This window comes from Cygnus olor, chromosome 13 (genome assembly GCF_009769625.2).
Source record: "Cygnus olor isolate bCygOlo1 chromosome 13, bCygOlo1.pri.v2, whole genome shotgun sequence".
NCBI lineage: Eukaryota > Metazoa > Chordata > Aves > Anseriformes > Anatidae > Cygnus > Cygnus olor.
This window is the reverse complement of record NC_049181.1, coordinates 12,617,901-12,630,336: the sequence shown is the minus strand read 5'-3', so window position 1 is coordinate 12,630,336 and position 12,436 is coordinate 12,617,901. Positions and strand designations below refer to the sequence as shown.

At 34.7% G+C, this 12,436-nt stretch overlaps 1 protein-coding gene across 6 annotated transcripts in view; it reads right to left on the bottom strand.

Moving 5' to 3' along the window:
* Positions 1–3,247: 3,247 nt before the first annotated feature.
* Positions 3,248–12,436, bottom strand: part of FMR1 (FMRP translational regulator 1) — a 30,427-nt gene continuing 21,238 nt past the window's right edge. The window contains exons 10-15 of one of the 6 annotated variants that reach the window (XM_040572421.1): positions 12,065–12,174; positions 8,468–8,554; positions 7,745–7,940; positions 6,333–6,512; positions 5,788–5,870; positions 3,248–3,799 (exon numbers count right to left, since the gene is read on the bottom strand). In XM_040572421.1, coding sequence (XP_040428355.1) covers positions 3,638–3,799; positions 5,788–5,870; positions 6,333–6,512; positions 7,745–7,940; positions 8,468–8,554; positions 12,065–12,174 — 818 coding nt within the window. In that variant the 3' untranslated portion in view covers positions 3,248–3,637. The remainder of the gene's footprint in view (positions 3,800–5,787; positions 5,871–6,332; positions 6,513–7,744; positions 7,941–8,467; positions 8,555–12,064; positions 12,175–12,436) is intronic. The other 5 variants (XM_040572423.1, XM_040572425.1, XM_040572422.1 and 2 more) reach the window with 5 other exon arrangements.

The following is a 12,436-nucleotide window of genomic DNA, read 5'->3' as shown; positions in this document are numbered from 1 at the left end:
AGGCAAACAAAAGGAAAAAAACAGTAACAACTAGTTTATACTCATAGTTTAGTAGCAATTATCTCCATCAGGAACTGCTCAAGATCAATAGTCTTCATAACATGCAAGCAGGAGTGACAGACATGGGATACATATAAAAAAGATTGTTAGGAGTAGAAAAAGGTTCGTCCCCTGATGTGGGCACAAGATCCACAGGCTGCTGATGAAAGACTAATACTTCTGAAGTCAAAAGTTGATGCAGTAAGTCTAACCCTTTCAGCAGTAAATACAGTATAAAAATGTCACATGAAAACTAAACTGCAAATAACTAAGCCTAGCAAAACTCTTGTAAGGAGAATCCTGCAGATCAGACTGGAATCTGTTCAGAACATTTAACTCAAAAACTCATGTAAGCTTTCATAACATATATAAAGCTGCATTATACTTGAAGGTATTAGAATTCTTCCAGCCATTGTGATTTTCATGGATGTGAATATAGCCGGAGAAGGCTGTTTGGCCAGCATCTTTTAAGATGAAAACCTAAGTAGTGTTATGTTCAAGTGGATGATAAGCTCATTACATGCTACTGCAAAAACCTACATCAGGTAATAGAACCAGTATCAAAACAAACACACGCTGGTCTACCATTACAGGTGTTACTGTTTTGAGAAAGTCTTCAACAATACACAGGATGATAAAAAAAATTAAAAATCTTGCAGATTAATACAGAATGCCACTTACCAGAACCATAAAGAAGGGTTCTTGAAGTGACTGAGGAATACTCACTGGAAGCTAATCTATTCCCTTTTAATATTCAATACTGAAGAGTTCTGAAGAAAAATGTTGCAACTCAGGAAGTTACCTTTCCTAATAAGCACTCCTACAAAGAACGCAGAGTGTACAGTCAATATCATACTTGGACTATTAAATTTGTTTCTGGCTTGTTGAAAGAAACAAGCATGGTACACATTTGATTTTAGAGACAGCAAATAGCAGAAAGATAATTTATAGCTAGGCCATTAAAAGTTTCTGTACACAAGAACTAAACTGATTTGATTCCTGAACTCATGAATGCTCATCATCAGAAAAAAAATTTCAAACAAGCCATATAAATAGAGGTCTTTTCTTGACAAGATTTTATACCAACTCTGAAAAGTTACCATCGTTAAACATAAACGCATTCAGTAAAGAAAGGAAACACTTTCTATTTTCATAAGCATCTGTTAATTTATAGGCTTTGATGTTAACCCTACTGAATTTAAACTTTGGCATCATTCACAAATACCTCTCATTCTTTTTAAAGAACTTTATTTTTAAAATAACTTTAATTCATTAGACCATACTTTATAAGTTACCAATAGGACGGACCTGAACTCAAGCATCAGACATTGGTTGCACTTTCAAGTTTTTTTAAACAACACATGATTTTTCAAAATAAAACTGTACATTTAGATTCACAGTTTAATTTGTTGAAATTTAATAACATTTAAAAAACACTGGAATTTGAATTGAAAGGGATACATGTTAAGCACACAAATACTGAAAGGTCATAATCCCAAAATGCACTTGAGAATGGAATGCAACTAATTAGTCAAGACTGTAGTAGTTTAGTAATTTCACATTTAACCTAGTTAGCACCTTAGTAAACTCAACCACTGAATGTAAGAAATATAGTGCATAATGTGACAACTCAACAGGTATTGTACCATTTCATAATGAGATTGTTTCTTGAGCATTATGTGCCATATTTTTCGAAAACTGGTAATATTTTAGAAGTTTTCTAGAATGTGTAAGTAACAATGACTACAGTTAAAGTCTAAACAGAAATATTTTCTCTACTTGTTTTGAGATTTTTAAAGCAATCATTTATAAGGATTGCATCAACATCAGTTAGCAGAGGAAGATCAAACTTTATTGAAACTGCTTGCATACAAAATATATTGCACTATAACCAAACAAATGTCAACATAAAATCCAATCTGTTGTAGCTAATATGTACAGAGAATATTGCCCAAGAGCAGTTACATTACAAGGTCAGTCTACCTTGGTTAATTATCTACAGTATTTTAAACCAAACAGCTTACAGATGATGTGTGCAAGGTACCAATTTCTGTTTTCAAATACTATACATTCCCAAAATAAATAACTAGAAATCAACATTAATGTTTGGCAATACTTTTTAAGACATTTTTATATTTGTTAAATCATGTGCAGTTTGTTGCCATTTTTAGTATGCTCACCTGTATGCAAGGAAAACAAAGAATGAAGAAAGCAAAAGAAACAAAACTCACAAAATACATCAGAGGCAAGGTCAAGTTTGTACAATTCTGTACACAATCAGTGGCTCTCCTTCTGGAGTAATTTGAATAAAATGGATTAAAATGGAGGTCCTTATACAGCTTTGCCCAGTGAGTTTAATGCATGATCAAAAATAAAAGAAAGCACAGCTCCTCCCACCACTTCCCACCTTTACCTGGTGTATGACTGTACTTTAGATCAGATTCTGCATCGCCTTCCAATGGGCTGGTAATTCAGACCTTGTACCTCAAAATACGATGGATTTGTTCTACCCCCAGTATCTCCAGTTAGTACACCTGAACTTTTCAGAGTGGTGGTTTTCTTCCTACCTCTCCTGAAATAGTCCCCAAATTAAAATAGAAATTCAAAACTTTTGGGACGATGAAGAACATTAGCGCTTTAAACTGGTCATCCGGCCAAATAGCAGGCACACATTACTAGCTTGTGAACGAGTTACATTTGTTCCCTCAGTAACAATGAGTTTTTTAGTTTTCCACAATGGAAAGTTTTTTTTTCTTTTTATAAAAAAAATCTGTACTGCCTACAAAGAAAAAGTTACACCCCTTTTTCAATAACACTATTTGCCAAATCTTCAGTGCAAAATTTCCTATTCTTATAACTGCCTAACCCAATGCTTATGTAAGGAAAAAATTATGGAAAGCATGCACTTGTCTATAAAGTACTAACGTCTGACAAGGATTGCTACATATATTTTACATTTAGTGTTACCAACTCATCTTCCCTGATTTCTGCATCCAAATATAGTATTCCTACCTGCCAAGATATAAAAAAGGCACAGATCATACAACTTTTTTGCTAATGAAAATGACAATTGTTACATCACACATTTTTCAGGGTCCACTAAAATACTGAAAAAGGTGGACCAGAATGTGAACTGACACAGGACATAAAACGACATAGCATTTCATGAAGAACTTGTAAGTTAGATTGAAAACAGAAGCCAATTTGATTACTGCAAACACTATTTATTCTGAAAATTGAAATTGAGCAGTGATTTTGACCCGATGCGTTAAAATGGTACAACTGAACAGAAAGTTTACCAATGCACAGCTCAGTATTTTTAAAACAAACAAAAAGATTCTTTCATTGTTTGAAGTGCAATATGTACTTGAAAGCGATTTTCGGAAATTCAGATATTTTTATGCAAATATTTGAATAACTTCTTATTCTGAAAACAACTGCATACTGTTGATGTTAAAAAAGGCTAACAGAGAACATATGTTCATTTCATGCCCTGCGCCATCTTGCCTACTATTTGTCTTTGGCCTAACAAGTTTCTCTAATGTGGAATAGGAATTACTGAAACAGTATAGGAAATATGACTTCAGAATTATGCAGTTTAGGGTACTCCATTCACCAACGGCTGTTGACCATCTGCGCTGTCCGCTTTCTCTTTCTTCTGATTACGTTCTTTACCCGTGCGCAGCCGACTACCTTCATTGGAGGTATTCTGTAATGTTTTAGTGTGGACACTCCTTTCATTATTGCAGTCAATTCTGATCTGGAACAAGTCAGAGTTATATAAAGCATTCTCCTCCTTTCATCCACCCCTTATGCATTCATTACCTTTGCAGCTTGGCAGGAGTGCTGTTTATTAAATCATCAGAAGACACAAAATAGTAACACACCCTTAAGGCTCTGTTAAAGGTAACTAGCTAAAATGGAGCATGTCTGATTCTTTTTCTGTTTGAAAATGCCACATACTTTTGGCCATAAAAGAACAAACAAACCCCCATAAACACTCCAGTCTACCTAGTCTTGGAAAGCTCTGCTTCCTCACCAAAGCAAAAACATACTGTATTTGTGCAAGATCAAGTTGAAGAACTTATAGCACATGGAAGTTTGAAACATTGTTTCACTTTTACTGCAAGTTCCTAGTTGTTGTATAGAAATATTTATTTTTGAAAAAATAAACACAAATCATGAAGTGATACTAACACCCCAAAAATCTTCTCAGCCACCTAGGAAACCCAAAAAAGATTTCTTATAATCCACCAAAAACTTACATGGCTTTTATAAATGGCACTAAAAATGTTCAAGGGAGCATTTTGAAAGCAAGATTTTTATGCTTGTAGGGGGTAAGCTCAAACTCATTTCTGGCTTATTCCTTGAAATATTACAAAAATTTATTACGACTTGATCAGTCAGGTTTCAATCATATGTAAGTACTTATTTTAATGTAGAAAGAGTATCATCTCCTCCAAATCTCAGAGTAACAGACAAAACCCATGACTTTGGTTAAGTTCTCCTTAGTTTTTTTTTTCCCCGTCTAACATCAACATTCTCCTTTATCTGCTTCATCCTCCTTTACTTCAAATTTTGCAAGTGAATTGCTGACTAACAGTAAAAGTTGTGTGGCCATGTACGTGCATGTATTTTTTTTTTGCATGCTATTTGTTCCAGGTATGTATTTACATCCTCAAGTTTAGCACTCCCACTTCAAAAACAAAGCGTTTGGTCACATGCTCCAAATTTTTTTTTTTTTTTTAAAACAGCCTAAACCAAGACATTGAGAATCATCTGAATCTCCCTCCAGATCCATGACTCCTTGTAACACCATATAGAAGGTGGCAGCTACAGATGCTCATTATTCCTCCCACCTAACACAGCCCATCCTATGTGGTAAGAAATGGTAGGTCTGCACATTAACACAAAGCATTTCCATTTGGGGAAACTTAACATATATACATAAAATATCATCATGAATAACTTCACCCAAGAAAACACTTGAAAAATCTCTATCGGTATATTTATAAAAATCTATAAGGCCAATATTGAACTGTTTCTCCATTTATATTCTTAACTTGCTTTCTAGATTGCATAGCTTTGAATTGCAAACATTTAGTAATAAAGGTGCATTTAAAAGTGTAAACTTTTTCACTCTGGAGAGTTTGGCTACAATACAAGCACCCCCGACCCCTTTTATTTAAAGCATTAAGTATTCTTTTTGCTCAGTTATGCTGCTTCATTTTGAAATGAAAAAACAAGAGCAGAAAATGCTATGACAAGGGAAAGTGAAAAATAAAAAAAGCTAATTAGAACAAAGAATCAAATACAGCTGTCTAGTAAAACCTTAGAATCAGTGTTCTAACTCAAGGGAAAGAGCTAAGTTCCAGAAATAAGCTCTATCCTGTAATTTGAGTTGGGGTCAGTCTGAGCTAGCTTCAGAAGACAAGTTTCTCATCTCAATTCACCTCAAAAATTAAAATTAAACTGCACTACTCTGAACTTTTAAAAACTGTCAGCAAAACAAAGTTGTCAGTTCCACATTAGGAAGCTGCATCTTTACACAACTTGAGATATCAAGATTCCTGTGTATAGAATACAAAACAATACAGAACTGTGCTATTCCTCTAAACATGATTAGGTAACAAGGAACCAGAAGGCTACTTTGTCAGCTGCAGTTTTGAAGAATCCCATGTTAGTACATAAACACTAACACTTATGCATCTTTAAACAGTGCAGAGTTCTAAGAAGAAGAAAAATTACCTGAAGAGATCCATCTGCTGTTCTCCCTTTTGCATCTCTTGAATTACGCTGACGGTTATCTGTTCGTGACTGTTCATCGTTTCCTGCAGAAAGAATTAATCAACTAGATTTTTCCAGTAAGAACATAGAATTTTCTTGTATTCAAGAAGTGCACAAGCATAACAGTTAATTACTTGTAAATTTTCATCCTAAGGGACATTAAACAAATACCCTTGATAACATAACAACAATGTTCAAACTATGGCCCAAGTACCATCACAGAAAATCTTTTCATGCAGTAAATCACAGTAGACAAAACCACCATTTAAATCCAGTATAGTTTAAGAAAGACTTTTAGTTGCCCTCAGGAGACAAACGTCTCTCAAAACCATCAACCACAGGAGAGAAAAGCGCAGTCAACTTTGGTAAGCTTTAACATATTTACAGATCTTTCCAGGATGGCTAGTAGGCTAAAGCATGTTTTAAGACAAGAGGCTGAGGAAACTGAGTTTGCTTAAGGATAACACTGCTAACCTTCTCTTCTTCAAAGAGAAGTCTAGATTTACCTTTGAATCCTCCACGACCCCGTCCTCCTTGTCCTCTTGCACCACCTCCACGTCTTCGCCCATCTCCTCTACGTAGGTAGTTGTCTCGCTCCTCTTCTGCTGGGGCTAATGACCAATCGCTAAGTTCATCTCTGTGATCAGATTCTGTTTCAGAAGCATTTGATGCTTCAGAATTAGTTCCTATCAAGAGGATAAAAAAAATCCAAAACGTGCCAGTGTAGCTAAGCATGAAAATATTACAGTAGAACGGAAAATACATCTGTACACTTAGAGATTTCTCTTTTTAAAACAGTTTTGAAATTTTTGCCTCTATACATAATGCAGAGATGCGTATAATATGCATTACTTCTTCAAAAAAGTCGATATAGACATTGTAAGTTAGAAGTATGTTTCAGGTTAAATTATCTGCCACACTTTTATAGTTAGTATTATTACTATCCATTATTGAATTTATTGTGCAAATGCAGTTCGTAAAAATCACATCTAGTCACATTTAAAAAACTGAAATTCCTGAATTTAACTTGTCCTGCCTCCCCTCAACCCACCATGAAACAGCCTGTAACACACACTACAGAAGCAGAAACTGAAGTCAGAATGCTGTAAATGTATCAGATTCAAAATAATTGTCCATTACATAACTTTTGTAGTTAACAGATCACTTTTGCTGATAAAAGTTCATTCTTTTTCCAAATTTTCATTTTCCTATACCCGTTATTAGCCAGGTGAACTCGTGTCTTCTAAAAATCATAAAAGGGCTTCACCAGAATAACATCAATTCTGTATGACATTGTGTGCATGTCATCAAGCTCACACAGACAATTCAATAAGTGCAAACATCAGCTGGCCTATACTCTGGATACTGAGGTAACAGATTGCTCTAAAGAAACACGTTCCTTAGAACTATTCATAAATAAATTATACAAGATTTAAAAGAACAGTATGTCATTGACTGTGCTCTTCTAGCAAAAGCACCCAAGTTCAACTTCATGAGGTAAACATCTTACTTTCACCTGCAAGTATTTATACTAAGATAGCCTCTTACAGGGTCAAATGAAAACCAGGTTTTATTAAGAGCCGTTCAAAATACAGATAAATTAACAATCCTTGCCCTTAGTAGTTCATGATATAGAAGACAGGCTATACTGTAAGAGACAGAAGCTGCAGTAAAATAGCGCTAATGTAATCTAACCTATTGTCATTCAGAATATTTTTTACAGCATAAAGCTCTAACTAATCTCCAAATATTAGTACTTAATTGAATTTCTGTTTGAACATCTGTTTTTCAAGTTCCCACAATAGCCAATCCTTAAGTGTTAACTACTAACAGAATGGTATTCAAGAAAGCAAGAGACCAAAGCAGCATCCAATAGGCTTCTATTAAAACTGTAAGCATGCTTCTTCTAGTTACCTACCCGAAGCGTAGCCTGGACCACGTCTGCTGTGCCCTCTGTTTCTGTAAGGTCGACTACCTCGTCCAAGTCCTGGACCATCATCAGTCATATATCCTTTTTCCTTATCTGTACGATTTGGTGGTGGCCTAGAAGTAGCTCCGATCTGTCGAAGCTGCTCATCTATTTGCAGTCTTTCCAAACGTAGCTGGTCCACTTCCTACTCAAACACAAGCATTGCAGGTGATGTAAACATATGTGAATGTACAGATGCATTTCTCAGGAAAAAGAAAAAAAACTAACGTATTGCTGTTGATAATGTATTTAATACTTCGTAAGTCAGCTTTGAGAATAATTTGTTTACCAAAAAACCCTTTTAATGTTTAAAACTGCTGCACAGTTAGCAAGCTCTCCAGTAGTTACACAGACAGGTGAGTGCTGTTATATGACCTTCTGTTCAGAAAGGTTAGTACAGCACAAAAAAAATCAACTGAATTAACTATGAATTGAAGAATCTAAGAAAAAAATTCTGGGCTATTGAGCACCTTCCGCTCCCATGTTAGAAGCCATTTAAGAATCAAAGTAGTAAAACTTTTACAAGAAGCCTTTAATGTAGATTGTAGATTGTGTAACAGCCACTTTTCAACAGCCTTTTGGGCCTGAAAAGATTTTGTTCATCATCCTGTTGTTACCTTATTAAGTATTGTTAGACAAATTTCAGTGGTAGAGTAGCATCATTCTCCTCACCTTTAAATAATTAAGATGATAATCCAGAAGAACAGTTGCATTAGTGATGCTATCCTTGGTTCCCACAAATACAAATGGTACCATTCCCTACAACACAGTAACATTAAACCTATGATTACTGATTAGGCATCAAATACTGAAGAGAACCAAACATTATTATAAATTTAAAATAAACAATTTTTATAACATGCATAAGCACAAATTCAAAAATGAAACAATACTATATTTAATTTTTGATGCTGACTAAAGGGAATTACCCTTTTCCACAAAAAGATAATCTTGTTTAAAAAAATTCAGACATCAATATCAACATTTATTATTCCCATCAAGTAAAACATTCAAAACACTTCAGGTTTCCTCCTTTCCTTCAAAACTAATACCACCTTTGCTGATTATGTCTACTCTCTCACACTAGCTACTTTTATGCTGCACGTCAGTAAAGAAGCCTTTGAGCTTTTTTGAAAAGTCAAATTAACACTGTCACATAGCAAAGCTTATCTTCCTTAAGGTTCTCTCAAATGGTAAAAGGCACGTAAGTTAGTACATCAGGCAACAACTACTAGCTTACATGCCTATTACCTTTCAAACATTAAGTGTTTCGTTAGTTACCTGCGAAACGTAGGCCTGGAGTTGATCAAATTCTAATGCCTGAAATTATGACCCTTACAGATAAGATATCTAAAGACTAACTTCAGTGGTGAAAAGTGGTCTAAGAAACCTACCTAAAAGAGCCCCAAGTGCTGAAAACAGCTAACCTTTAGCAGATACAAAAATAATTTCCACAAGGATAACTCCAGACTAAAACTGGGCTAAGCATCAATTCAAGAGGTGGGACTATTGCCCACACAAACCTAATGAACTAAACTACCTGATTTTTGTACCAGCTGAAGCCTCACCACAGCAGTACAAGCTTCACTGTAAACTGCAGAAGTCAACCTAAGTCTTGTAAACATTCAGCTGCTGAAACCCATGCATGGGCAGACAGAGCTCAACTACCCCTAACTGAACTGATAACTTTTTTTAAAGTTATTATATTAGGGTATCTCATCATGAGCTCTGAACACCCTTAACTCTCGCTGCACACATACTCTTTACGGGATTGCATCCAAAAGATTTTTTTTTGTCCCTCCACCCGCCCCCAGCAACCCCCAAGAGTGAAACAATTGAGGATAATCTCTCAAAAAGAGAAAAATATATTCACAGTAGGGTGAAGTTCCTTAAAAGCAACAACGAAGTGACATGCCTGTAATTTGTCCTTTTTTTTTTTGCCCCTTTTTTTAGGGGTGGGGTGGGGTGGTAAGTGGAGTACGAACAAATGACTTGTTATATCTTACACATATTAAAATGTGTAATATTAAAATAATATTCAGTCCTTTAATCCTAAGGAAACGCTACACTAACTCTAAGCTTCTGATCTTATGAGCTTCAGAAATCTTTTATCCACTGGTGTGGTCCACTGAAATATATTATCTTATTACCTGCGTCATTTTGTTTCATAAATATTTAATACGACTTGATGAAGAGTAATTACTTTTACACTAAACTGGCATTAACTAGTATATAGTATCAATTTTTAAAAGACAACTGACTTAAAATAGCATGTAAGGAAGAGGTAGATGCTTGTCACTTTCAGCAGTGAACTCTAGGCATAAGAATGCCAACTCTTAGGAATTTGAGCTAGTAGCAATGTGAAGCAATGTTAGCCCTACAAAAACTCCAAACTCCAAAACTCCCCTACAAAAACTCCAAAGCGCTTATTTATTGAGGCTTATTTCTGCCTTCAAAGCAGAAGCGCCAATCTTCAACTTAGTTTCAGTAGTGAATTCTTATGCCCATACACGTCATCTGCTCAGAAATTTAGAAATAAAAATAACATATACTACTATAAGAAATAAAACCTATTTTAAAAGATGAAAAGCCTGGAGACCTCATATAAAATTATGGGAGTTATGGAACCACACCCAAATTTTATGGGCAGGATTTTGAGATCTCAGTCTTAACAGAAAGAACCCAATACTGAATTAAAAGCAACCTACTGTTCTTCACAAAAAGAAAGTCTGCAATGTATGTGTCTACACACTGGAAGATTCCTACACATTCATTTTAAATATGACAGAAATAAGCTTACAGGTACTAACTTTTACCTGCCAAGTTTTGACATCAATTTCTTCGATTTCTCCTGGTATAAAACATAACACAACTAACACCTAAAGCAGCATAAGGAATGCCAGTGTTAGCAATGTCATTATCAGGAAAAAACAGAAAAAGGAATGCAGAGCTTGGCAGGTGAAAAGGCTTTCATCTTTAAAAGATGTATTTTGGATTGAAGGACATCAAATTATTTTTTTTTAAGACAGAAGAATGAAAAAACCTGAAATCCAACTGGAGCCATGACTTATTCTTTTACCCAAATTTTCTTCTGTAGGCAACATCAAAAACTTTGAAAGTTTTAGCTTGCAGCAAAAGCAGCACCCTCTTGCTTATTAAGACAGCTCAAGAATTTTAGAGTTGTAAGTTTATTAGAAATAATAATTGAAATAGAAGTGAATCTTTTAAATCTAAACACTGAGTTGACTTTCTTACCTTTTCAAACAGATGTAAAAGTAGTAATGAAGTAAAAAAAACTTACATAATTGCTTAGCCACTTTTTACGGAAAGAAATTGAAATGTGGGTCTTCTGTAATAATTTAATCATGATGATACAAAAGATGAAAAACTACTGAAGCAAGAACATAAGTGTTCTAGAAATCTATTTCATGTCTTATTCAAAGGTTATTTAATGAGTACATATAAAAATTTTTGGGTAAGAGAGTTTGATCTTTAAAATTCAAGCACATTTCACATTTGAAGTGCAGGGACTTTTCGTGAATTGAGATGTTAAAACCTTTTTGCTTAAAGCTTTACTTTCAAACCTGTAAACTTTCCCCCACAACATAACCCCACACAGAAGTGCCTTAAGTTGTTAAATTACAAAGTTCAAGACTTCATTAAAGCCTTCTACAAGGCTGGTAGGTAGAAAAAACCCATTTTAGATAGCCTTTCTGTGCAAACATGCCATTTCACATTGTTCATGGTTGTTTTTCCTTTAAGTTACAATTCACATGCTACTGTGAATTCAGATCATGTTTAAAAAGAGGGTTTAGGGGTTTATACACAGAACACAAACTTTTCCTTACAATGTAAGGACTGTATGTAAGTATGTAAGAATGTAAGTAAAATTGAAAGCAGGTAAAACCCCAAGAAATCAGTCTCGAGGCAAATTAATGAATGGGAACAGGAAGATTTGCATATAGTTATTTACAGCTTAGCACATGCCGAGAAACAGTATCACTGCTTCTAACAGGAATAACATGAAATCTCTAAGAAGGTGCATCACAAAGTTTCATACAGCATTTTAAAAAACAAAAACAACAAGTCTAATTTACATAGAAATGCCCCTTTAGCATTAACGGGGAAATACAATTCCATAAGGAAAAAGAAGAGTAATCAGAACTTTATCTTACCACTATGAAAATACAAAGAAAATTTCATTTTAGCACTGGGTAGAATATAACCATCAGTTAACATACATAGAAATCACATGAACTAAGAACATACCTCTTCTTGTGGAATATTTTTATCATTTTCAGCCTCAATTCTCACTCTTACAACACCAGATTTGTCCACTATCTCCTGAATCAGTTTTCCATTTTTTCCTATTACTTTTCCTACAGAAAGAACATACAAAACATTCCATTTTCAGGGTTTTTCCCCTAAAACCTGAGAGCATTACTATATTCTAGTTAAACACAACCATTCAGTAACAGTGCAAGAACTTGTCAAAATGACTTAATACTCCACAACAAAGATTTAGTCAATGAGCTATGAACTATAATGTCTAAGGCAGCCTGGGACGTTAACTTTGGTAATGTTCCAAAGCAATCACTGCAGCATACAGGAAGAGAGGTACTTTATTATGAAGGTTCATAA